The sequence below is a fragment of the Calidris pugnax genome, unplaced genomic scaffold, assembly GCF_001431845.1.
Source record: "Calidris pugnax isolate Ruff unplaced genomic scaffold, ASM143184v1 scaffold54, whole genome shotgun sequence".
NCBI lineage: Eukaryota > Metazoa > Chordata > Aves > Charadriiformes > Scolopacidae > Calidris > Calidris pugnax.
Genome location: NW_015090864.1, coordinates 4,882,327 through 4,907,996, shown reverse-complemented (window position 1 = coordinate 4,907,996; position 25,670 = coordinate 4,882,327). Strand labels below are relative to the sequence as shown.

The 25,670-nt window shown below is 38.4% G+C and overlaps 1 protein-coding gene across 1 annotated transcript in view; it reads right to left on the bottom strand.

The window, feature by feature from the left end:
- LOC106889645 (sodium channel protein type 5 subunit alpha-like) overlaps nucleotides 1-25,670 on the bottom strand; it is a 52,005-nt gene that overhangs the window by 23,556 nt on the left and 2,779 nt on the right. Inside the window, exons 3-24 of the mRNA XM_014944865.1 lie at nucleotides 25,402-25,509; nucleotides 23,445-23,576; nucleotides 23,237-23,392; nucleotides 22,581-22,672; nucleotides 21,511-21,732; nucleotides 19,088-19,145; nucleotides 18,310-18,451; nucleotides 17,112-17,309; nucleotides 15,985-16,161; nucleotides 15,029-15,436; nucleotides 14,164-14,290; nucleotides 12,603-12,841; nucleotides 12,072-12,272; nucleotides 10,924-11,277; nucleotides 9,559-9,996; nucleotides 7,247-7,367; nucleotides 4,913-5,067; nucleotides 4,096-4,269; nucleotides 3,748-3,855; nucleotides 3,094-3,372; nucleotides 2,428-2,481; nucleotides 568-709 (exon numbers count right to left, since the gene is read on the bottom strand). Coding sequence (XP_014800351.1) covers nucleotides 568-709; nucleotides 2,428-2,481; nucleotides 3,094-3,372; nucleotides 3,748-3,855; nucleotides 4,096-4,269; nucleotides 4,913-5,067; nucleotides 7,247-7,367; nucleotides 9,559-9,996; nucleotides 10,924-11,277; nucleotides 12,072-12,272; nucleotides 12,603-12,841; nucleotides 14,164-14,290; nucleotides 15,029-15,436; nucleotides 15,985-16,161; nucleotides 17,112-17,309; nucleotides 18,310-18,451; nucleotides 19,088-19,145; nucleotides 21,511-21,732; nucleotides 22,581-22,672; nucleotides 23,237-23,392; nucleotides 23,445-23,576; nucleotides 25,402-25,509 — 4,085 coding nt within the window. The remainder of the gene's footprint in view (nucleotides 1-567; nucleotides 710-2,427; nucleotides 2,482-3,093; nucleotides 3,373-3,747; nucleotides 3,856-4,095; nucleotides 4,270-4,912; nucleotides 5,068-7,246; nucleotides 7,368-9,558; nucleotides 9,997-10,923; nucleotides 11,278-12,071; nucleotides 12,273-12,602; nucleotides 12,842-14,163; nucleotides 14,291-15,028; nucleotides 15,437-15,984; nucleotides 16,162-17,111; nucleotides 17,310-18,309; nucleotides 18,452-19,087; nucleotides 19,146-21,510; nucleotides 21,733-22,580; nucleotides 22,673-23,236; nucleotides 23,393-23,444; nucleotides 23,577-25,401; nucleotides 25,510-25,670) is intronic.

Here is a 25,670-nt window from a genome sequence, read left to right as displayed (position 1 = left end):
CTAAAATGCTGGAAACTAACATTCCTTCCTTTTTCGTATCTTGCCGGTACTAGCCCTTTTCATAATGTGGAACTGTGTCCAAAAAACCAGAGTGGCACAAACCATCCATTCACAGAGCAGAAATCCTGGGGTGAAACCCAGCGGGCTCAGAAAGCATGAAAACAAAGGACCTGCTGCAAACCTGGACAGGAACAAATCTTTCCTTGGCTTCCCACATCCTGGTCTTGTTGAATAACCAAAATACTTCTCACAGCATCTGTACCAGTCCACTTTCTAAATAACAAGGCTCCTGTCATGCTCAGTTCCCAAAAAAGGAAGAACATTTTAAGGAGCTGTAGAGAAAATGTCATTACGTTTGAGCTGTTGGGAAAGGGCTGGGTGTTCAGGTTACAGGGGGAAAGAAAGGAAGAAAAAGCTCATCCTGGGTGTTACTTCTGCTAACTTATATTACTAATGCTCTTGTAAATCCCAGTAGAAGTTTAAGATTCTATGTATAGTAAGGACCTTGTTCTCAAAAGACAGCATTTCTTGCGATACAGTAGGTGCCTGAGAGCACAAGCAATATACTTATCTTTTTCTTTTGTTGGTTGAAGTTGTCAATAATAACACCAACAAAGAGATTCAGGGTAAAGAAAGATCCAAAGATGATGAAGTTCACAAAGTAAAGATACATAAATAGACTGTACTCCATTTGCGGTTGCTCATTTTTCTGCAAGAATGAGAAGCAACATGAAAAATTACTAATAACAACATGGACTCAATTTAGAATAATCTTCATATTGCACATCCTCTCACAAATTGATTCCAGGAGGAACTAAGATTACTGTTAATTCTGATGAAAGTTTAAAACTACCAGTACTGCATAACACAAAATATTGTATATATACGACACTTCTGGAAGGAGCATGAAATGGTGGAAGAAAGTAACATTTGTTTCATGATTACTAAGCGCGCCAAAATTCTAGGACCTCATAGGGACATTATTGCTCAGATGCCGACTGCTACCCCTTTTGAAATTAAACATGAACCTTACCAAAATAATACACCAAGCACACCTGAAATATAACTAACCAGAAAATATGGCTTAAAAAGACAGTACTACAAAGTGTTTATACTACAACAACTCATTAATTTTATTTCTTTTATAATGTTTATTTATGTAGTTCCTGGCTAGATCATTGCAGAACAGAATAATTTAATTAATACTGATAAATTTACAATGAAAAACTTGCAGAACGAAACTTAGTCTTTGACTAATGGTGAACGAGGTTTACTTTTACTTTAAAATATTCTTTTTTCATGAAAGCTGCTTGTTGTGGGTTGTTTTTTTTCTTTTCCAACCTATCTTAAAATCTTACCATTTGCAATTGATTGAGGCCCTACTAAAGTCAATATAAACTGTTACTGAGTTGTACACTCTTGACATGATTTTCATAAGCATTTCAGAAGCATCAGTTCACTTCTTCCAATAAGAACAGGAGCTGTAAATTGCTCAGTACTTGAAAAATCAAGTAAACTATTTAGAAGTCTAATACCAAGCTCTTGTCGTTAAAAACCTTGGCTGAGATATGTTTTTTTCTCCTTAGCAAAAAGTTATTCTATGCTTACTAAGGATAAAACAAAAACCAGAACAAGAAAAACAGTTTTTCAAATTGAAAAACACACACAAAAAAATATTAGACACCCACTTTGCCCATTTTCTTAAACAGTTGTTTTTAAAATTATGTGATTCCTTTGAAGGCATAATCAAATTAGCATAGCCTCTTCATTTCAAATTGTTTGCCTCCAAAGGCATAACACTTGGTTCTGTATAACATCGGATGATACTTCTAATAAGGCAGCAAATGCCACTGGCAATATGAGCAGTAGGCAAAATAGTACTGGTGATGCCCAATAATATATTTTAAATGGTTGCTTATCCACAATAGCTCATTTTTTGATGAAATTTGGGTTTCTGTTTCAAAGTGGACTTGGGTTGCATAAAAGAAGATGCATGGAAGTAGGCGCCTCCACATGAGTGGGAACACTCAACTCCCCTGCTTGCTGATGGACATCCAGTTATTAGTAGAGTCAATATAGCATAAAGAGATGTTCAGCTGAAGAATATATGCTCCCTAGATGCCTCTGAACACAGTGACTAGATCTCCATTAACCACAGAGGGCACTTGGAGGCAAACTCATTTGGAGAACTTACACTATAGGTAACTGTGTTTAGGTGGGTAGACCTGGAACCATGTCCCCATTAGAACAGATCAGCTTTAGGATAATATGACTCATTTGCAGACGAAATGTTTACATCGGCTGATAAAAATAATTACTGAAAAGAGTTAGCACAGCCAAACAGCAGACGTGAAGTGAAAAATTCATAACACTTTTGCAGAAAAAAGCAGTTTTAAGAAAAATTACAGTTCGAATATAGTGACTGACCTCTCGTGAGTCTACTGCTGCATACATGATGTCCATCCAACCTTTAAATGTTGCCTAGAATGAGAGATTATTGAAAACCTGTTGAACTTTCAGGGTAAAAGTCTTCATATAATTTGCAATATCTGAATGATGCTGACTGGAAAAAGAGGTTTTGGTGTGGTCACACTTCAACAAACTCCAACTTTAAGGAAATTTGGCCCTGCTGTATGTGTGGTGTTTTCAGACTTTCAGAGAAAGCTCACTTGGGTGTTTCAGAACATGTCCTAGGATGCTGGCAGGACAAACCTTCACTAGCATGTTCTACTAAAGGCCTTACAACCCTCATGGCTGAACAAATCTTTATTATGGCAGATTAGGCCAGTATTTGCCCCAGAATTCCTTCTGAAATTTACTCCAGCTCTCAGACTCACGAACCTGTTGGAGGATGAAACAGCAGTTGTCCACCAGATGCTTGCTTTATCACCTGTAAATTCACAGTGGGGTCTAATTTTTTCTCCTTTTCCCATTTGTGTGCTCAAATAGCACTGGTGTTTGAACATTCTCCTGTGTAGTTTGAGCATCTGTACTGACCACTCTTTTCCATCATCCAAAGAGATGAGTTAGGAGTGAGCAGGAGGTCAAGTCCACCTGACATGGAACTGGCTAGTGAAAGCAAGCAGCACTTACCACCTGAAGAAGAGCCAGGTATCCAGAGCCAACATTATCAAAGTTGACTTTAACATTCACCCAGAATATTTTTCCTGTGTTGTTATACATTATACAGTCTGATTTGTTATTGATCAAAGGATTTATGTCTGAATCTTCTTCCGTCAGATTCACACATTTTCCAAACTTCCCAGCAAACAGATTCACTCCCATAATGCTAAAGATGAGCCAGAAGATGAGGCAGACGAGCAGAACATTCATGATGGAAGGGATGGCTCCCACAAGGGCATTGACCACCACCTTGGATGAAATGGGAAAGGAAAAATACACTTAATCAAAGATGGGCTAAAATATTTTCTCCGTGCAATAAGCAGTCTACCTTAGTGATCTCAGCAAACAGAAACCTAATATTTTACATGTAAATATTAGTCACACCTGGCATGGGTACCTTGAACCCATTCAAAGTTCCATAGTATCTCTTAGGCTTTCAGAGGAATACTTGGTACTTTTTGGGCTGCTGTGAGTCACTTCCACTTAAGTATACTACAATGTGAGTCCATCCTCATTTGATGACTGTTCCTTGGCTTCGGACTGGGAAGTCTAAAGTTTGTTTTAAACTTTTATAACATAAAATTTCTGAAGTATTCACCCATAAGCACTAGCGCTTAGTCTTACCCTCATCCCTTCAAATCGTGACAATGCTCTTAAGGGTCTCAGAGCTCGAAGAGTCCTAAGAGATTTCGTGGCAGCAAATGCAGTGCCAAAGAGGTTTATTAAAGAGATCTGAGTGGGAAGACAAAACAAAATATTAGCAGTGTCCTGGTATCCATTTCCTTTATTCCTGTTTTTTTTTTTTTTTAAAAGATAAAGTCTCCCAATATTTTCAATACCCAGAGTGCGTTATCCCGAGACCATCATTAAAGTAGGTAAGAGTACTGTCTTAGCTTTGCATCCACAAAACAGCGATTCTACTACTGCATCCTGCATCAGGACCCACGTAGAAATGCCAAAGGCAGAACTTACACCTACGATGAAGAAGTCCAGCCAGCACCAGGCATTGGTGAAATACTTCTTGAAGCCGTAGGCCACCCATTTCAGGAGCATCTCCAGCAAAAAGATGAAAGTGAACATTTTGTCAAGAAACGCCAACAGAATTTTAATGCGTTTTCTCTCATTTATATGGATGTCTTCAAATGTCTGAAATCATAATGTACAGATAAATGGCAGAAGTCAGAGATGAACTTTATAAAATGAAAGTCTAACATCATTAAGACCTCTTCATCATTCAGTGTGTATTTTACACAGATCTAAACCCCATCTTTTACTCAAATCTATGTCTGAAAAAATTTCACTTCTCCCTGTCCTTCCTCATTCTTTTTGTCTATGTACTAAACCTCTGTGGACACACATCATGCACAATGGGATCCTAGGAGACAGGCATAAATTTCTTGAAATGAATTTGCAAAAATATACTTTCAAGAGAACAAATTAGTATTAATTCATTGAATGAATTTGTTTTGATGACATAAAAAAAGATAATTTCCCAACTATAAAACAACTTCCAGAGAAACTCAGAAAAATCCAGTAAAGAGTCAGAATAGAAACAGCTTCTGAGTTATATATTTTTAGCTTTGTTCACTCTCTCTCATAATTTGCAATAACATGAATAATAGATTTGCAGTAATTGCAATAGTGAATAAATGACTGTTATGTGAAACCTCTTTTTCTCCTGATAAGTTCAAAGATATTCACTGTGTTTTCTGCTAAAAACAACTTCTCTACCTGAAAATTAGGACTAAAAATGCTTCTAAAGAAATAAATGAAACTGTAATAAACTAACCAGTGCTCCGCTGCTCAGAAGAATCATAAATATAATAAAGGATTCAAACCAGGAATGTTCAACAATCTGGTAGCAGGTTTTTCTCAGATTCCACCATCTTTCTCCTCCAAATTTTATGGCACTACCCACATAACAACGAAAGTATCGAACACAACCTGAAAGTGAGAGACAGCAATGGAAGCATGGAAGGAATGCACACGCGTGTGAAGGGTTGCTCAAAAAACTTTTGGTGTCACATTAACTGCATCACTGTTGGTTTTTTTTTTTCATGTTGAAAAAAAGAAACCAAAACCAAACAACAGGAAATATCTAATTTTGTTTGCCTTTTAACTCCTATTTATATGCATGTAATATGGGAGTGCCTTTGGACAATTTTCCATTGTTTCAAGATATTTCTGAGATGATGGCAATGCTCTCAGTGACCTGGTGTTTGGGCACACAAAACTTGAAGACTATGGGAAGAGTTGATGTTAAAAAAAAAAAAAAAAAAAAAGCCTTTCTCAGTTTCTGCACACTGTTTGGAAAGCAGAGGTGAGAAACCCAGGAACAAAAAGGCTGAGAGATAGAGAAAGCAAACAGTTGTCTTCAATGTTGCAGCATTATACCCTGTCTTGCAAGGTCTATTCATTTACTTATTTGGTTCTGAATGTATGGAGTGGTTTTATACCATGTAACTTGCAAGAATATGTCATATTGTCAGCTCCGTAGAAGGAGACATCTCCTTTCAAGCTCACCAAATTGTCTTAGAGCAGACAATGACACCAGGGCCACCAACTGTTTACTGATCACCCCATTACAAAATCCTGGAATTAATTATTTACTAATCTTGCCAAGAATTAACTCACTTAGGCTAACATTTCCTTCCTCTAGGCTAATTCATGTTTTCAATAATGTGAAAAACATTAGTCAGAAGGCTTCTGTCATTTCCAAGCATGAAAAAATTAATGTATCTTTGTGTCATATATATGGTATCTTATACACATATTATATAGTATTGTATAACTCATATATATTATTTGATATAACATACGCAAAAAATTTTAATAATTTTTCTTTCAGTAATCCCAGTTTCCCCAGTAATGTGGATCTGGGATTGAGATGAGGCAGGGAATGGCACTTGCATAAAACAGTGATTTTTTTTCTTTTGTTCACAAATCTGTGTTAGGTACAGATTTGCTGCACCTTCAGCTGAGCTCTCTAATGGTTTGGCCATGGAAGGCAGGCTCCAGCTTGGGACTACAGAACACAAAACAAGATTTTTCACATTTCTTCTCTGGAGCGGGGAAAGAAAATTCTTCATTTGTTGGGAGTGAAGGAGGAGAGCAAGCCCAGAGAGCTGTGGGACCTGCTGACTGGCTCCACATACACGAGGCTGGAGAAGTCCCTCCTGATCATTTGGTGTTTCTGGGAAGCTTGAATGTGCAGAAAACAGGAGAATAAAAGAAAACTCAGGGAATGGGTGAAAATGGTGTGGTCAGCCAGGCTGAGTGGGTGAGGAAAGATCAAGTTGGGGCACCAGGAAGAATTTTACCACAGTTATAATTCATTTAATTCAACAGACTTCGAAGAAATGAGCTGATAGACTGACTTGATGTAGTTTATTCTCTCACAACTAATACTGAGAGTGCAGTGATTACCCCTGGCTGTCAGTAGTGACAGTTATTTGAGTAAAATCTCAAGAGCTATTTCTTTGTATCTTATGAAAATCACATATTATTACACGTTTGGATAGGAAGAATTCATAAAAGTACACGACATCCTGTAACAACTTGTAAAGTTAGATATTGCACAAAGATTTGATGATTCCCAGATTCCCTACTGATTATCACCCAGTAGAAATTCAGCTTCATCCTAGCAGCTTCTCTCATTCCACTCATTTGTTGCCTTCAATGTTATTCAAGGAATAAACATTTATACTGTTGCAAAGTACTAGCAACTCAGATGTGCCAAGCGCCTTGTTCCAGTGGCCGTTGTCAGATCTCATCACAGACACTTCATTTATGTTAAACTCCAAAAATGACTTTGATGTTGTCCGTTAGAATTAAATTCATCTCACTTCACTATAGTGATCTCATTTTTGCGGGTGTTGGGTCTATACTACTGCCCGGGTCCCAATTAGAAAGAAATGGCTTTTAAGGAAAGGGGGGGTTATTTTTCAGTTGCCACAATCTCACTGTTGACTAGAGAAAGCGAGTGATTTAGACTATTTATCTGATTTATAGAAAACTAAAATGAACTGAAAATAACCTCATCCTATTGGCACAGCATCAGTAGAGAAACAAGTCAGGTTTTGACTCTTCTCACTTCCCAGTAGTGAAGCGATGAGAGCCTTACCTTCTGGAAAACATTTTTCTGGATTCTTGAAGTCTTCAGCAAACTCTGGAATCTGCCTCAGAAGATCTTCAGGATTTTTCAGATCCACTGTGCTGCCTTCAGAAGAGCTGACACTGTCAAACTACCAAGCAAAATAAGATCAGGTATGGATTCTTTCTACATTTGGCTCCAAATGAATAAATACATCAATGAACAAATAACATTAAAAAATAAAACTTGGCTGTGTTATAATATTTCAAGTAGTGTTGATAATGGAACAAACTTTGTGATTTTAAAAGTATATGAGCTCAGAAGTACATTCAGTAACTAGGTACATTAAAATACCAAAACTACATAATTGCAATATTTTTCTACATGAACCAGATGTAACTACCTAATAAGCTGGTAAACTGATGAGCTTTTAACTTGTTTATCAGTATATATAGCCCTCAAACTGCTTGGGTTTAAACCAAGAAATCATAGCCAAATGCATCCAATGAGGAGAACCAGACAAATATATCTGGTATTGTATCAGGAACTGAAACATCCATTACAGTGTTTATGAAGGAAAAATTGGAATTATATTATACATCCTTCAGTTACAAAGCTTTTCCCATCACACCATATATAATGTATGATGAGTCTGCAGCTTATTACAAATTACTTACTCCGTGGTTTTGTTCCTTTATGTTTGCATGGTGCTTTGTTACTTTTTTAATGTACTCTTTATTCAAAATTATTCTAAAAATATTTCTAATTAGTAACTGCTATCTTTAATATCATAGCGAGAAAGTAATTTGAAGTATTACATTTCTTGCAGCTGAGACATTTAGGGCACAGGCAGACTTGCTGGAATTTCCCACTCTCTCAAGATACTAAGAGAGCATCTCTCTTAATGCCTTTCGTCCCCCTCCTCGTCTCCTTTTTTGTGGACTTAATTGTCAATAAATACAAAGTAGCAGAAAGAATTTTATAAGTTATCTATTTGAATCAAATTATTTTTTAATTTTCCATTTCTAAACACTATCTTTCCTATACATATATTTTTCTGAAAAATCAATACCTAGAAAGCCAGCATGGCTTCTATTTCATTCACAGAATTCCTGCTCCAACCAACCAGACTGGCTACTGCAAGCTCAGAGCTGCTGCTGCCACTAAACTCCACTCCAGCAAATCCTTGAACAGAAACGTACCCAAGCTTGACCAGTATTGGAAAGTCAATGCCATAGAAAAAAAAAAAAAGGTTACCTCTTTTGGCTCTGGTGATGATGGTTCAAAGTTCCTGTCGTTTCCGAGATAAAGGATGCTGAATTCTTCAGAGGAAAATCCTGATCCTTTACTCCAGCTTCCTGAATTTCTCCCTCTTTCTCCCCTTTGCCTTAGGTGATTTTCATCCTGAAAATGATGTGTGGGTTAGATGGGGTTTCTTTTCACTCTTTGGAGGGTGGACAAGTCAGAGGGGAAAAAAAGATATGACATGCATTTAATGTCGAGTTTTCCACACAAAAATAATAAAATTTGATCATTTTGAAGTCTCTTACTTTACCTAAGGATAGAGAAAGGGAAAAAATTCCCAACAATCATTCAGCAAACCAAGGAACTAGTATTATAGTGAACTAGTCCAAAGTTAACTGAGAATATTGGGTAGGAATTAAGATGGAAACTTAAGGTAGAAAGCCTTGAGACTAGAAAGGGAGTATTCTGTGGTTAAAACATAACTGAAAAACTCACAGAAAATGAAAGAAACAGAACAATATATGCTATCACGTAAGAAACACGACCTTAATAGTCACCCTATGCTTAATCCTTCTACCTTCTAATAATTACTATATACAGCAGGAGAGAAGACAAAGAATGGATCAGAGCTATACATTTGTGCTATGAGTTCATGATAACCTTCTTTATGCAGAACATAGATTTTTGATCTGTCCTGTAAATAATGCCAAAATAGTTGGCATTTGTTACATAATTTTTTACACAAAAATTCCAGGTTTGTGAAGGACTGCTGCAATTATCTAAGAACAATCTATGGGCTATGTAATTACTTGTGTGTAACACAACATGTCAGCCAGAAATTCCTGCAGCAAAGCCAACAATTTATGGTCTTTCTTTTAAGACCATGAAAGACTCTTGATTTTCAAAAGGTTCCGAGTGATATTTTACCCTCACTCTAAACATTTGTACTTTTAGTTCTAGTACAAAATTTAGTAACTCTCTGGAAATGGATCAACTTATCCCGCCCTGTTCTGCTAGTGACAGTTTACTGCCATGCATGCATCCATCCATATGTATATGTACTCTACTGTTCCAACACAAATAAAGACATTTATTACCTGTTTGCTGTATTCTATGTCTGTAAATGTACTCAGCTTATCATCATCTTCGAAACCCTCACTTGTATTCTCTGCCTCAGCAATAGGGACACAAACAAATATATTGGGATTGGTAATAAAATCTTCAAGGCCTGAGCATTTTTCCACATTTTTCTCAGTCCATTCATTACTGTAATTCTCTTTACAATTTTTTATTTCTTCAGGCTTGAACCCAAGTGGGTTATGTGCAGTCAATTTGATTTTCTTCCTGTGTGCTTTCTTTACATGCCTGAGCTTTCCACAGCAGGTATCCCAGGTAACACTCTTCACAAAGTGAAACCCCTTGTGAATCTGAGCGAAGGCAATCCGGAGGTTGTTCATCTCCCCATCATCCTCTGCTGTCTGGAGACAGTCGGTACTGAAGGAGTTCAGCAGTAGTGCAATGAAAAGGTTGAGCACCTGAAAGTCATTGAAATAATAACAAAATTAAAAGTCAGGAGAGTAGCTTTCAGAAATCTAAATCATAACTTCGCTTCTAACACAGGTGCTATCAAAGGTTAGTCTTACTGAGCAAACCAAAACAGGGTAATAATGAGATGGCTATGCCTGATCACATTATATTTGGGGGAGTAAACTTCTGTATCAGAAAGCCCCATGTTCTCATGACAGTCTTCCCCACCAAGGGCTGCCTAAATTTAATTCTTTTCAGTGGTATCTTATATTAATGTAAGTATATAAATGATACTGAGAATGACATGAGAAATGAAGTTATTAAAATGGTATTTTTATTATTTGGATTTTACAAAAGGGCAGACCAAGACCAGCCAGGCAGTCTGCCCCTTATGTCCCAGCACAGGTTTGCGAGTCTGGGTAGGGCATGCCATAGCAGGATCTAGCTCTTGTGTATAAATGTACTTAGAAAAGATCAAAGAAAATCCTGATTTCAGTGGTAGGAGCGCAGATTCTGCCATTTGCTGATGAAGAATTCAATACTTGCATGAGATCTTAAAAAGAAAATAAATTGATCTACAGAGGGACTTAAGCACTCAGCTGCATTAATTCAAGCAGATAAGCCATAAGCCTTACTGTTTATTTACATCCAAATCCCAAGACGTGAAGACACATAGTTGCCTAAATTATATTTACTGCAGAGATATTCCTCATCACATTACCACATGACAAGGTCAAGTGATGCCGCGTACAAAGCCCACAAAATGTAAGAATATGGACAGTGGCTTAAGGGTGAAAGGCAAAAGAGGCTTTTGCAGTTTATAACTGGTAACTCACTCAACTGTGTTTTGGGAAACTACCTTGTTTTGACAAATTGGCAATTAAGTAGGTGCTACCATTTACAGGATAAAAAGAAGAAAATATTGGAAAACTCACCACTAAATTTCCTATCACCATGACTAGCAAAAAGACAAGAAGGCACAGTGGTTGCTCAGCAACCACCATGCAGTCCCACATGGTCTCAATCCACTCTCCACACAGAATTCGGAAAATGACGAGGAATGAGTGGAAAAAGTCCATCATATGCCAGCGTGGCTTGCCATCTTTGTGTATTTTATGGCTGTTGTCCCCATAGCATCTCCCAAAGAGTTGCACCCCTACTATAGCAAAAATGAAAACGATGATTGCCAGGACGAGGGTCAGATTACTCAGTGCTCCCAGGGAGTTACCAATTATTTTAATTAGAGTGTTTAAAGTTGGCCAGGACTTCGCCAGTTTGAAGACCCTCAGCTGTGTAGAAATATAAAACATGGTGTTAGACATCAGCAGAGATAACCCATCTTTGCACAATTAAAATCCTGCAAAAAACATTTTACGGATATTCTCAACTATTCCAGCAATGTAATATTCGTGGCACTGTCAGACTAATAGGTTTTAAAAGTATTTGCAGATTGTTTTTATTATAATTTTTTTCAACTGGCTGACACTGCCAATATAATCTAACCGCCCTATAAAGGACCAGACTAACTTCAGTCCCTGGTAAGCATTTGGCCCAGGCAAGCAGGTAACCATACAATGCACTTGATGTAAATGATGATGCCTAACTTATGCGTAACACAAAGGACTAAACCTGGGAGACAACTGCTATATTACTATAAAGGGAGTGTATCTTCTGGTAAAGCAACCTAAATCGGCCCAAAGTCTATGATATGAATACCTTAACATCATTTGACATCTATTTTTAAGCATTATTTTCTTCTGAGTTTGTACTCTGACACTTTTTTCCTAAGTTTCCTGTACTAGGATTTTTAATTTTTGACGTCAGTTTTATAACATGTCTACTCTGGAATATTTTTTCCTCTGAATATTTCTTGGTATATTCAAAAGCAATATATACATCATTAAACTCAAACATCTCAGGGAGTTTAAGGCTGTGTTTCTTATTCCTAGCGCTGAGAGGAGCAAAAAAAAAAAATAATTTTTTAAATAATAATTTCCTGCATCTTAACTGCAGACAATAGAAGTTTCCTCTACTACATTCACAACATAATGTTTTATACAACTGAGTAAGCATGAGGCATTACCAGTCTGAAGGATCGTAAAACTGACAGGGTTCCTCCTTTTCTCCTTTCTTTCTTGCTTTTGTGTTTGGGTAAACTCAGTTCAATTAAACTTAATGTGACAATTATACTGTCAAAAATATTCCAGTGCTGCTGAAAATAATAATAGGGATCTAAAGCTATGATTTTTAAGATCATTTCTGCAGTGAAGATTCCTGTAAAAACCTGTGACAAAAGAAACAGTAGCATCAGCCTAAAAGTTGCCATGAATTTATCTTATCTTTAGATCATGTTCCCACAAATACAATAACATTCACAGACAGGTCAACAAAACCCATTTTTATGAACTTAATGGGAGGATTATTTTCTGCTTTCTTAGAGGTGTGTTCGAAGCACATTAGTAAAATATGGGAATTGTCTATATCAGAAAATTAGAGTTTATAAATGGAGAATTTGCTAAACTTTAATTTTTAAAGTTACTCCTTATGTCTCTAGTGAAAGCACCCATCAATCAATCCATGGGATAAAATGTCACATAGTTGAGAATTTACTTACCAAGTTGCCTACATTAAGCATTGATTTAAAATTATCTGACATATTATTGTGCTCCAGCGCCATGAACAAAGTGTTCATCACAATGCAAACAGTGATGGTGAGATCAATAAAAGGGTCCTTTATGAAAGCAGCCACTTTTTTCTTGATTCTCAGCCAAAGCGGACAACAGTCCCAAATTAGATACTTCAAAGCAAAATCTTTCAGGCACGGCGGGCACCTCCTCTGGGATTCTTCAAGCTCTGAATACAAAAGAAAACCCCACTGCAATTGAGCGAGCTGGTGAAACAATAACGTCAATACTCAAAAGACCAGAGAAGAAAAAGGAAACCTCACGTCACACGGAGTCCCAAATCTTCCCTGTGCTTTCTACCATTCATGTGAACTGTGGACTTACTTCAGAAACCTTTGGATCAGGTTTTATTTGTCTTAGACTCAGATTTGTCCCATGATCATCTGAACAAAGGTGGATGTTTACGATGCAGAGGACACACTGCAGCTGCTCACACCAGAGGTTCTTTAGAGTCAATGCAGCAGCCAAGACACTTTTCACCTGACCCTTATGTAGACTTCTAGGACATTGCCTGTATCACACCCAACATCCTTGTCTCCTTTGACTCTCAAGGGAGTCAAGGGCAGCCACAGTCATTTTGATTGTAATTGAGGCAAATCCAAACCACAGCACCTGAAATTTGGCCTTAGGCCACTTCTACTGGAAGGATCATGGGGACCATTTCCCAGCTTATGCAAATTGCCAAACCTCTTCATTTTCTATAGGTAAACATGGGATAGAAGCTGTTCTGGCTTTGTCATTAAATTCTGGTGGTCAAATATAAATTTCACAGCCTTTTTTTCTTCACCATCAATATTAATGAGTCCTCCAAAATACTTTTGACCCTGCTGAAGTCCTATGCAAACCCATTGGCCAACTGGAGATTACTTAAAGCTAAATAGACTAGATGAGCTAAAAAAAAAAAAAGTCTTCTTTATCCTGGTCTCCTGATCCAGAAAACAATTAAACAATCTGGGCTGAAATTTTTCAGAAATTGCAAGAAAACTATCAGCCAGCATAATAACAGTCAGTGGTAAAGTGCCCCAAAAATTCTCATGGAAAAGGAAGTTAAAGGAATAAAATAGTGAGGTTAAATATTCAAAACCCAGAAATTGCCACAACTGATTTTGCTTGTGTAACGTTACTGTTGGATTCTGCATCTCTATGTCTCCACCAGTGACACATCACCAGTCACAGGGTCAGGAGCAGAAGACAATACCACAGCTCCACCCCTCAGATGCTAGAGGAACTCCTTCCACCCCCTCTCACTCCCATCCCCTTCACTATCTGTTGTGCAAAACAAGATCTTACGATAGGCTAAGGATGCCTTCCAGTATATAAAGACTGTGTGATAATGTTTTGGGTTTTTTTGTTTTAGACCCAAATTAATGAAGAAATTCCTAGCTACACACCTACAAATCTCTGTTAACCTTTAAGAAATGTATTGACATTTTGGTCTTTCATGCTAGTGTTACCTTAGGATTGAAATAAGCATAATGAGGAACCACTTACCCTCCAAGACACTGGTAATTATGCTGACTGCACTTGCTGCCCTTTGTCTCTGAAATGCCTCGTTAAAGTACTCCACTGACAGATGAGGAGGCAAATGCATCGTGCTGCTCTCATCGTTTACAGCTGGCTGCTTAAAGAAGTAAACATGATTAGGGAGATACCACAGGGATAAAACGATGTGGGATGTGATGATGGGTAGCTATGAAAGTTAATAGGAACAATGACACGCAACCAAATAAATGTACCTTTTTACAAGAATGTTAATAGATATTGAGAACAAAGGTCCTACTCTCCAGTAATAATGTTGCAGTAAATGGATCCTGCAAGCATGTAATAGCAACAGGGGAAGAACAAATCTTGGAAATAAGTGTATGAGGGCAAATAGGCCTAGGAAGTATTCCAGAAACTAATGGAAAATGAGAGACATGAGGGATAAACAGGTAGAAAAGCGTCTCTACCTGCTTGGGGAGCTTTCAGTCAAAATTTCTGCATGGTGCTAAAGGTCCTGTGAAGGAGGAAGAAGATAGAGGTACTGCTCAAAATGACCTCCCTCTACAAAGCATGGGATAAAAAGACTCCCCGGTGACTTATAATTCCAGCATTAGGAACCTTCAAAAGTATTTCAGTACTTCAGCAGAAAAACACGTTGCATAACAGGAAGGCTGAAGCAAGGAACTCTGTTTTTCGGGAATTCATCGGAGTATTAAAAAAAGACTTTCTAGTGACAACTAACTCTCCACATCAGTGTACATCATTTCACATCACCGTTTGCCATTTCACTGAAACTCTGAAGACAAGAAAAACCTCCCACTCACAGAGAAAGCATAATGAGAAAGATGTACTTAAAATAATACCTTTTACTTACCAGACCACCCTTTTCCGGGTCTTCTATCACCGGTGGAAGCATCACCCCTTCCGAAGACACCGGCTCTAGACTGTGCACCCTGCTACCTCCTCCTCCTCCTCCCATGGCTGAAATCACCCCGTTGCAGTCCTCGGCGTTGGCCCACCTGCTGCTCTGCAGGCAGTTTGGGGTAGGGGGGTGGGAGCTGGGGCTCACTTGACTTTGCACACTGGAGCATCTTCCCATCTGTGTGACCGACAGCGACCGACGTGGGATTTCGTGTTCCCCAGCACTGTGGGTTTCCCCATCACTGAAATCCGTTCTGGAATCAACTTCTAAAGTAGGTATTTGGAAATTGAACACGCTCCCATGGCTCAGTCTGCGTTTCACCTGATTTGCATTGGGACCATTCATCAGGCCAAGGAAAGACTAAAAGCACAGGGAAAGGCATGAAGAGAGAATGGCATAATATCATAGAGCAGATTTTGGGAAGCAATAATTGTTTAGAGTTTCATAACGTTCGCTATCAGTCATTGCAAGTCCAAAACTTTTCTTTGATTTAGATTTTTCAGGAAGGATTATACTTAGATTTTAGAAGGCAGACAATAAAACCTTGCCAGCTGCAGCAGCTATTTTTGTGGTAAGCTTTATATTTTTATTTTAAGTAAGACATTTTAAACAGAGAACGTTGGCACAAAAGTTAAGTTCTGATAGTCATTCACTCTTTTCTATTTCTCAGTGTTATGGAAAATATATTTTAACTGTTATTATAACTTTCCTTCCATCCTTCATTTATAGCATTTCCTTTTCAAATTAATTTTTACATATAATTCTTCTTTATCCCAAAAGGTTGTTTATTTTAAAGACTTAAGAGTGATCAGTGTTTGTAATAGGATTTGGTTTGTGCTTTCAAGCAGTTTATTTTAGTAGTAAATTTGGAAAAGCTTTAAGTATCTCAGATTCAGACAATAGATTACCAACTTTCGGTGACTGTCTGTGGACTGTGATTTGGAGAATTGTTCTTCATTATCTTCTATCCCCAAGGACTTATTTCTTGTTTTCCTATTGCTTCTTTCTTTGATTTCTTTGGCAGACAGAGAAGCAGCTTCAAGGGAGCTAATTGACAGGATATCAATTCCTTTAATAGCCAATGCCTGAAATTAAAACAAAAACAATGATGATATTTTTGCTGGGTGCTTTTGAATATAAGCAAAAAGAAAACACTTCTGTGCTCTATATTACTTCCTCTTAACAATTTCTGTTTCACAAAACTCGTTAAAAATCTTTCAATATGTGATAACACTAAAAGAAAGAGGAGCGAATTTCCCCAACATATGGAGCACTGAACAATTTTCTATTTGCAGTATGTTACATGATCGCATGTATCGGGGCTGCCAGGGGCAAAATAATCACATTATAGCTCCTATTCCTCCATATGGCATATTTGCTTACAATAAAAACACTTAGTTTGAAAAGAATGCTGAGAATATATCCTTTTCCCCAAATAAATGCTCTAACAGTATTAAAATTCTGTCTTTTTATTAGGGATCTTTGGGGCTGTATTCACACTGTGGCTGACTCTCCTTCCTATACTGAATTTAGGACAATATTTTCAAAACACAGGAGTGTTTTATTCCTGAAGCTTCTAAGCCATTTAAGTTACCAACAGACTTTTTCATTCAGCTACAATAGGTTTTAGCTCAGATGCTAATACAGTGGAATTATTCTATATTTCTCCAGTCAGCAGTCCACAATGATAAAATAAAAGAAAAATTTAAAAACAACTAAATTTTCTTTTGGAAAATGCTAGCTGTTAGAATTTTGCTTTTTCCATCTTTTAAAATATTATTTTTCTTACAGTAACAGCAGCCTTTAATGCTCATTATCCACAACAAAATTCATTCTTTCACAGGAAAAATACACAGCTGAGCAAGGAATGGCTCCTGTAGCTCTAGGAGTCACTACTTTCAATAAGTTACCCACTCGCTCCTGTTCACCTATGGAGTAGTCACTATACACAGCTGTATACAAGGAGTGATGGACATGTCATGTGATGGACAACAGAGTACTGAGACTAATGCTTGCAAGTGAATAATTTGCTTACCTCCTGCTCCTTCTGTAATAATTCCATAGCTTCCCGAAATTTCCTTTCCTTTGCTTCTGTTTCAGCAATGGTGGCCTTGTTCTGGTCTTCATATGCCATTGTTACTACAGCCAGAATCAAGTTGACTAGATAAAATGAGCCCAGAAAGATGACCAGCATGAAGAAGAGTATGTACACCTTCCCAGAAGCTCTGAGGGTCTGTAAGCAACACACCCCAGAGATAAAAATTACCATATAAAATACCAAATAGGATTTCAGTGAGTCTCTGAAAATCTTTAGAAGCATTCAGCTTCCTAGACACAATGTTTTAGGAAGCTTAAATGGAAGAAATACCTTCCTTGGCCCTTCCTATAGAATCATAGAACTATTTTGGTCAGAAGAGACCTTTAAGACCATCAAGTCCAACCATTAACCTAACACCGGACAAGTTACCATAAATCATGTCCCTCAGCATCACATCTACCCGTCTTTTAAATACCTCCAGGGATGGTGACTCCACTTCCCTGGGCAGCCTGTTCCAATGTTGACAATCCTTTCTGCGAAGAAATTTTTCCTAATATCCAATCTAAACCTCCTCTGGTGCAACTTGAGACTGGTTCCTCTTGTCCTACTGCTTGTTACTTGGGAAAAGAGACTGACCCACACCCAGACAACCTCATTTCAGGTAGTTGTAGAGAGCAATAAGGTCTCCCCTCAGCCTCCTTTTCTCCAGGCTGAACAACCCCAGCTCCCTCAGCTGCTCCTCATCACACTTGTTCCCCAGACCCCTCACCAGTTCCATTGCCCTTCTCTGGACACGCTCCAGCACCTCAATGTCTTTCTCATAATGAGGGGTTTCCCCCTCTTTCTCCCTCTTCATTGCCTATGAATCACTGGTCGCAAGCCCCATGAGGACGACCTGAGGAGGCATTGTTATATTTTTTGAAGGACAATACAGGACCCTTTTAGTAGTTTTTTTAAAGTCTGTAAACCAGCAGATTGATAAGGACTGGGAAGAGATAGGAATTGTTGGGAAATTCTTCAGCATCTCTTTCCTAGGAGTCACAGCTTGATGTGACTCCCACAGAAGGGAGGATGTGGGCTTGATGACTTGCAGCTATTGCTTTTATTTGAGGTTTCTTGTCCTCTCTACACATTTTCTGCTTTGGCTGTTGCTCTCCCTGGAAGACCAACTCTGAGTTATGCACAAAGTTGATACCTGCTGGTACAGACGCTCCCAGTAGTCCTGGGTCATCAGGCGGAACAAGGAAAGAAAAGCCCAGCCAAAAGTATCAAAACTAGTGAAACCGTAATCAGGATTTGGCCCAGTTTTCAAGCATACATAGCCTTGAGGACAGATCCTAGAATAAGAATAAGAAATTGAGTTCTTTTAACCATGCAGATTTCAAGGAAAACTTTAGCCTATATGAGAGTTCTGACTATTGTTCAGCTCTGAACTGTATAGGTTGCAAATCAAATTTCTATTCAGATAGTATTGGCTGGAAAGTGGGATGGAAGAAGCAGCACCCACAACCCAGCAACAAGAGAAGAAGACAGGCTGGAGCAGACCACCAACCCAGCATGACTTCCTGTCACCAATCCTCATCCCCTGCCCCTTCTTGCCCGAATCTACCCCCCAAAACCCATGTTTTCTTTTCCCAGTTTAACATGCATGAGCCTTTACAAAGAGTGTCTGTCCTGTGTTATATCTGAGATCCTTCATGTTTTCAGTTCTCTTGTACATCCACGGGGAAGAGAAAGACAGCACTTCTGGAAAGGCACAAAGAAATTGAGACCTGAGTAAGCCAACTGCAGGTCCATGCTTCATTCTCTAAAAGTATTAAATTGGCTGTTTACTGTATTTTGTTGTCTAAGTTCCTTTTTTTGCATTCAAGGAAAGCCTTGAATTTCTGCTTTTGTCTCTTAGGACTGAGCAAAACCAGAAGCGCTGAGGCAGAGAAAACTTCCAAACAAGAAATATTTGTAAGTGCACTTACCCAGCACCAGAACCACACAGCAAAATATCTGAGGTGCCTTCTTTCTTAGCAAAGTATGCTATAAAAAAGATGGGGGGGGGGAATTAAAACCAAAGCATTTTCTATCACAAATCCTCTATCCTTTGATATGAGTAGGGATGAGCAATCAGTGACCCGTAAGTGTATGTGCACACACAACAAATTGCTGTCTAGCAAATGTGAAATAAGCACTAAAGTAAGAGAGACAGGTTTCCCACCCTCACAGTGACTGCACCAGATTGCAAGATGCCCTGTCCTCATTTTTAAACACACATATGTGTATGTACAAATTTCAGTCCTTAAATCAGAAATTATTTTTTTTTTTTTAAAATTATCACTTTGGCCACATCTGCATAAAGGAAATCAAGAACTGGAAGGCAGAAGCTCAAGCCCGGTCCCAGGTTTGGTAAATGTTAGCCCAAACTCTGGCACAGTTTTGGCCTGTAGCAATTAGCCATCCCCAGGACAGTGCACAAACATCGTTTGTGGGTAGCACAGATGAGTTCTGTTTCCAATGAACAATAAAAACAAAGTCTTGTTTTGAGGAGGAAGAAAGAGTATATTTTGGCCGTGTGGGTATACACCATGCCGTGTCACTGCCCTGCTGAGCCAAACAGCAGGTCCTAACCCTGCTTAGTTGAGAAGTACAGATTTCTCCATTAGGACACTGGGGCTGTGCCCCTTTTTGACCTCTTCCCCTACTTCTCCTAGCGCAAGTTTCTCTGATGCCTGAGCTAGCCACAGACTGAAAGTAATAGCTTTAGTTCTAACAGCCAATTAGCCCCATTAAGATGTGGGTTTATTATCCCAGATGCAAGGGAAGTCTCATATCTTCCTGGTGCTTCTCAAACTCCAGCTGTGCTCATCAGGGAAGTCAGCATGATTCAGAGCCAGCAGGAATCTTTAATATCAGCTCTACCGTACCATGTAAATACACCATAAAAAGGTGAGTCACTATCTGGGCTACTTTCCACCCAAATTTTGTTCAGTTCTGCTCCTGCAAACTGACAAAAAGTCTTTTTAAGAAGATTTAGTGATTGGGCTTCAGAGAATTGTAATGAGTGTAATAATAATCTAGTTCTCCATGTTGGAGATGGGAGGTTCACACCAAGTCAGGACCAAATCAGCCTGTAAAAAATATCAAAAAAACACCCCCATTTAATAGAAAACTGGGCTTACAGTGCTAAAAGTCATAAGTCCTGCCAGAAACTCATCTAGCCTTCATTCAACCTGTGTGGGACCTGTTCCTATTGTCATCATTGCCAATCACTGTGCACACCATGCGTATGGCACGGGATGTGAGCAAGGCAAAGCTTGTGAAGCAACACAGATTTTCAAATTTTTGAGTCCTACTTTCTGCTTTTATACAGCTGCAATCTTTTGCATTAAAACAAACAAACAAACACACAAGGAAAAAAAAAATATGGTTTTGTTTCCTGTTTTTTCAGCACAGAAAATTAGGGGGTTTTTATATGTAAATTACTTCTTTCTTACGTGTGTTTTTTCAGTAGGTACAAGTTTCTTGCAAAAAGTTTTTCCTCAAAAATCTTTTATATAAAGGCTTTCTTCCCTTGGACTATGAAATTTATAAATAAATCCTGTCTGAACAAGTCTCCCACACAGAGGGCATACAAAGAGCAATCCTGTAAGATATTTTAATGTATTTCATCATTTCCCCTGGGAGAATGTTTTTCTCCCTACATAACTACTTCTATGTCTGAACTCGCTGGTGGAGATTTTCTTCAGTGATGAAGCTTTCTGCATATTTCTGGCATATATATTTCTTCCTTTGAGTGTATATTTTCATGCATTTTGAGACTTTTCCTTTCTGATTTGCATCTTACAGTTGCTGTTCCCCTGAGAATGCTTTGGTGTGTTTTCAGATCTCTGCTCTGTGCTTCCATCACCAGCCTCAGTCAAGATATGTACATGAAAGATGTATATATAATATAACTTACATGAGACATAAAATACGTATCACCTATATGAGATACATATGACGTGAAGAAGAAAGTAACTTTGATTTTTAAACAAATTTCTCGGTTTCAAGCTGAAGAGTACTTTGAGCAGCAAAATGAAGATGTACGGGCTCTTCAGCATGTAGTAAAAGGTGAACTTTGGGGAATTACAGCAGAGAATGAGCTAATGCACATTTCAGTTATTGTCATATCATTCTGGGAAACAGAGTTGGATGTTACTGGAAAATTTGGGAGTGCTGTTTCATATAATGAAGGGAAGAGCAGCATTCCTGGATGCCTGCAAACTGCTCTGGCAATCTGAGGGCCATTATCAGGCTCATCCAAATATCAATCACCAAAACATCAATATAATTTACAGCAGTAGTTATCCATGCATGCATAGGTGTCTATACTTTCATCTGAAAAAGAATTAAGGAGAAGAATTACCTGTATCATTAACAAACATTTCATAGGACTCCCATCTTTTGTTAAGGAAAGGAAAAGTTTCATTAAGGTCTGTAGAGTTCCTGACACACTTTTGTCTTAGATTGCCCTTAAAAAGTTGGAGTCCTATGAGGGCAAAAACACTCAGGCAGAAAACAGTCAAGATCATCACGTTGGCAAGTTTCTTAACAGACTGGATAAGTGCTCCTACAATGATCTTGAGCCCTAGGAAGACAATATATAAAGAAAAAAGAGAATGAAAAACTGAGATTCCTACGTCATACTGGATTAGAGTTGAAACAATGTACAACAACCAAAGTACCTAAATTACTGCATAGCGTGTGCCAAATGTATTTGCAATGCAAATAGATTTTGGATGAGAGAGTAATTAATATGAGAACAATATATTTTCCTTATTTGATTGACCCTATAATTTCCAGATGTTCCTTTAATCCCCGTAAAATATTTAGGCAAGGATGAGGAACCAGAGATACTCTAGTTTTTCTTATCCAGAAAGAGTAATATGCATAATTCAAATGAAATTTCCAACACTGGTAATCTGTGAAGATACCGGAAACAATAATGACTATGAGCAAAAAAAAAACAGAAAGAGAAGACAGAGGCAACCTACTGGTTCTTAATTTGTATTTTGTCATGAGAAATAATCCACTGGCTTTATAACTAAGAGAAAAATGAAAAGGAACTATTTTCCCAGGGATAATCAAAGATGGTTAATAATAAACTCTGCTTAGACACCAGAGGTGCTGAACCATAACATATAGAACAACTAGAAGAATATTCTATGAAACTGACATTGTAAAGTGTTAACAAAATCTTTAAAGGCATAATGAAAATAGATTAAATACAAGGTTGTTTCTAACGCATGATTTATTCTGGTTGGGCCGGGTGAACTGAGACACTGTGTCCACAAATTCAGCTGCCTGCAGTCAATGAAAGATACAGAAAAAAGGAGGAAAAAAAAGAAAAAAGGGAAAGGCAAAAGCCAACATTCTGATTGGAGCAAAGAATCAGTTGTAAGTAGAAGAAAATATTCAGCAAATAGAGTTTCTTACCTGGGACTACTGAAATAGTTTTCAAAGCTCTCAGAACTCTAAAAGTCCGAAGGACTGACATGCTTCCCAAGTTACTAAATGCTCCCACGTACCTGTAAAGTCAGGATGTGATGCATCAAGTGGCTGAACGGAGTAAACAGTGAAATTATTTTACAGTGGTCATTCTTAACTGTCTTTCTGAGCACATTTTAAGTATTAATAAACTACATATCAAGGACTTGTCTAAAGTCTTCTAAAATAGAAACCCATTTCTTGATTATTAGAGCTTCCTTATGAGGTACCTCTCAGCTTGTGCACAGCTGCTTTTGTGTCAGCATCCTAAAATAGCGTGCATTTAAAATATAAACAAAGAAAACTCTCAAAATTATTAATTTCAGGCTGAAACGCTGGGTCAACTGGTTTGATCTCCCTTTTGTAGATGCACCTAACCGGTATAAAAGCTTTCCAACTACTGCAAACTGAAGCTCAAACTATGATGTTTTGGAGATAAGGAGCCCAAATTTAATGCACTGTCCTGGTGTCCATTCTTGTGTCTATTTTCAAACTTACACTTTCATTCACAGGATCAATATATCTGTATTATTTGACAGCCCAGCTATTATTTTTCACTGACTGAAATGCCTCCATTCCCGTGCACCTCACAGAGTATATCTTGCTCTGATCGCTCCATTCCCTTCTTGAAAGACTCAAACAGTGTTGTTATACGGTGAGCCATAAAACAAGGGGAAGAGTCAATGTCCCAGATAGTTTCAGATGCAGTCAGGGCCCACAGGGTGGTTTTTCGTACTGCAGGCAGCCTTTTGCACCAAGAACTTCAAATACAGAGCACAACCTCAAGTAATCCATATTTTATATGTACCCACTTACGCCAAAACGATAACGCTGAAATCCAGCCAGTTCCAGGGATCTCGAAGGAAGGTGAATTCATTTAGACAGAAACCTCTTGCCAATATTTTTATCAATGATTCAAAAGTGTAAATGCCAGTGAAAGTGTATCTAAGGAAGGGAGAAAAGTGCCAAAGGAAAATAGCAACATTAGCAATTAACAGAAGAGACACAGTTAGACTATTCACCATCTAGGCCAACGAACCAAGCCAAAGCTGCAGAGAAGTAATGGAAAGACTGCTGTTGATTTCAGTATATTCTATCAGTATTTGACTCCTATGTAGTTTGAGACTGTAGTTGACTGCAGTCTGGGCTTGGCTATTAACATGCACGACTGTAATGCTTTTCTGGCATGCAACAATTTTTTTCAAACTCTTTCATGTGAGTCCCTATAATCTGAGAAACACAAAACTCCCAGCTACTTGCTAAAATAAAGATCAAAATGTGTACTTCCTCTGGGTTCAACTGTCCAAATGAGCGTGCGATATGCTGTGTATTATTTACTTTGGGCACACAGCAACCACTTCTGTGCAGAATGTTTAAAACACTTGGAGAAACACAAGAGTACAGGATTTTCAATTTAAGATGGCAATTATTTTTATTAATGGAAAATTATCAGTAAAAGCTCTTCTGGGCTTATTGAGTGCACTTACCATTTCAACAAGAACGCGATCTCCCTACGGAATTCAAAAGGCATTCATTTGGTAGTCAGCAAATGCACTAAGAAATTATATGGATGCAGTGCTTCCCTTTTCATTTGGAAAGAAGTGTTCTGAAATTATTATTGAAATGCAGTTGAACAGCAGTTTTGATGCCAACAGCAGGTACAACTCTTATCTAACATTTTATGCTCTCACAGGTAGAGAAGTACCTCAGCATCTTCTGGAGACAGTATATTAACACTACGTAGAGTCTTGTTCTTGCTCGCATGAGGATTTGCTATTCCCAGCAGTTTGTGTCATGTATCATGAGACAGAAACAATTTTAGAGTTATTTCTAAAATTAAGTATTTTAAAATCTTTTCCTTTGCAGTAGGTGTTAGAATTACAACATTTTCGTGCCAAATTGAAAAGTGAGAGCTGAAATATTCTTAAAAGAAATAAAAACGTGGGATTATCCAGTATAAGTATGACTGCAAATGCATGGATTCATTGTGATTTAATGTTGCAAGTGTTGGCAGGGCTGCAGACAAGAGCTTTACTTTTTAACAATGTCCCACAGGCCAGAAGCTTCTGAGAGAACATTTTATTAGAGCAAATACTCAGCATTTCACTCTTATTAAAAAGAATTTTAAAAGGAAGCAGCTCTTGATGTGCTTCAGCAGCGTTGGCAACAACAGGAAACGTGTCTGGATAAAGACACGCCTGAAGGATGGGGTGCTATCCAGAGGGACCTGGACAAGCTCGAGAAGCGGGTCCGCCTGAAGGATGGGATGCCATCCAGAGGGACGTGGACAAGCTCGAGAAGCGGGTCCGGGTGAACCTCAGGAAGTTCAACAAGGCCAAGTGCAGGATCCTGCACCTGGGTTGGGGCAACCCCTGGTATTAATACAGGCTGGGAGATGAAGAGATGAAGAGCAGCCCTGCCGAGAAGGACTTGGGGGTACTGAGGGATGGAAAGCTGGACTTGACCTGGCAATGTACGCTGGCAGCCCAGAAAGCCAACCATATCCTGGGCTGCATCAAAAGCAGCGTGGCCAGCAGAGAGAGGGAGGTGATTCTACCCCTCTACTCAGCTCTGGTGAGACCCCACCTGGGGTACTGCACCCAGCTCTGAAGCCTCCAACACAGGAAAGACATGGACCTCTTTAAGATCCCTTCCAATCCAAACTGTTTTATGATTCTATGATTCCACCTTGAATGAAGGTTTCCATGCACGTATCAGTAATTCTATATAACTACAGAATTAAAAAGCATACATACCCACAGATACTTACTCAACATACTTGTTCCATGAAGGAGATGGAGAAGACTTATAGGACTCACTCAAAGCCATGAATACACAATTTGTTATAATAGTGCACATGATAAACAAAGTGAATAATGTAAATCATGGGAGTGAAGGCAAAGAATAGGACATTGTTTCAGAAACGTAATGATATTCTATCAGTCATGGGCATAGTATCTGGTTTTGAGTTTAAAGCACACATAAAAACAACATGCACAAATATTTTCCAGTATTGACTCATATTAGACGACAACACAC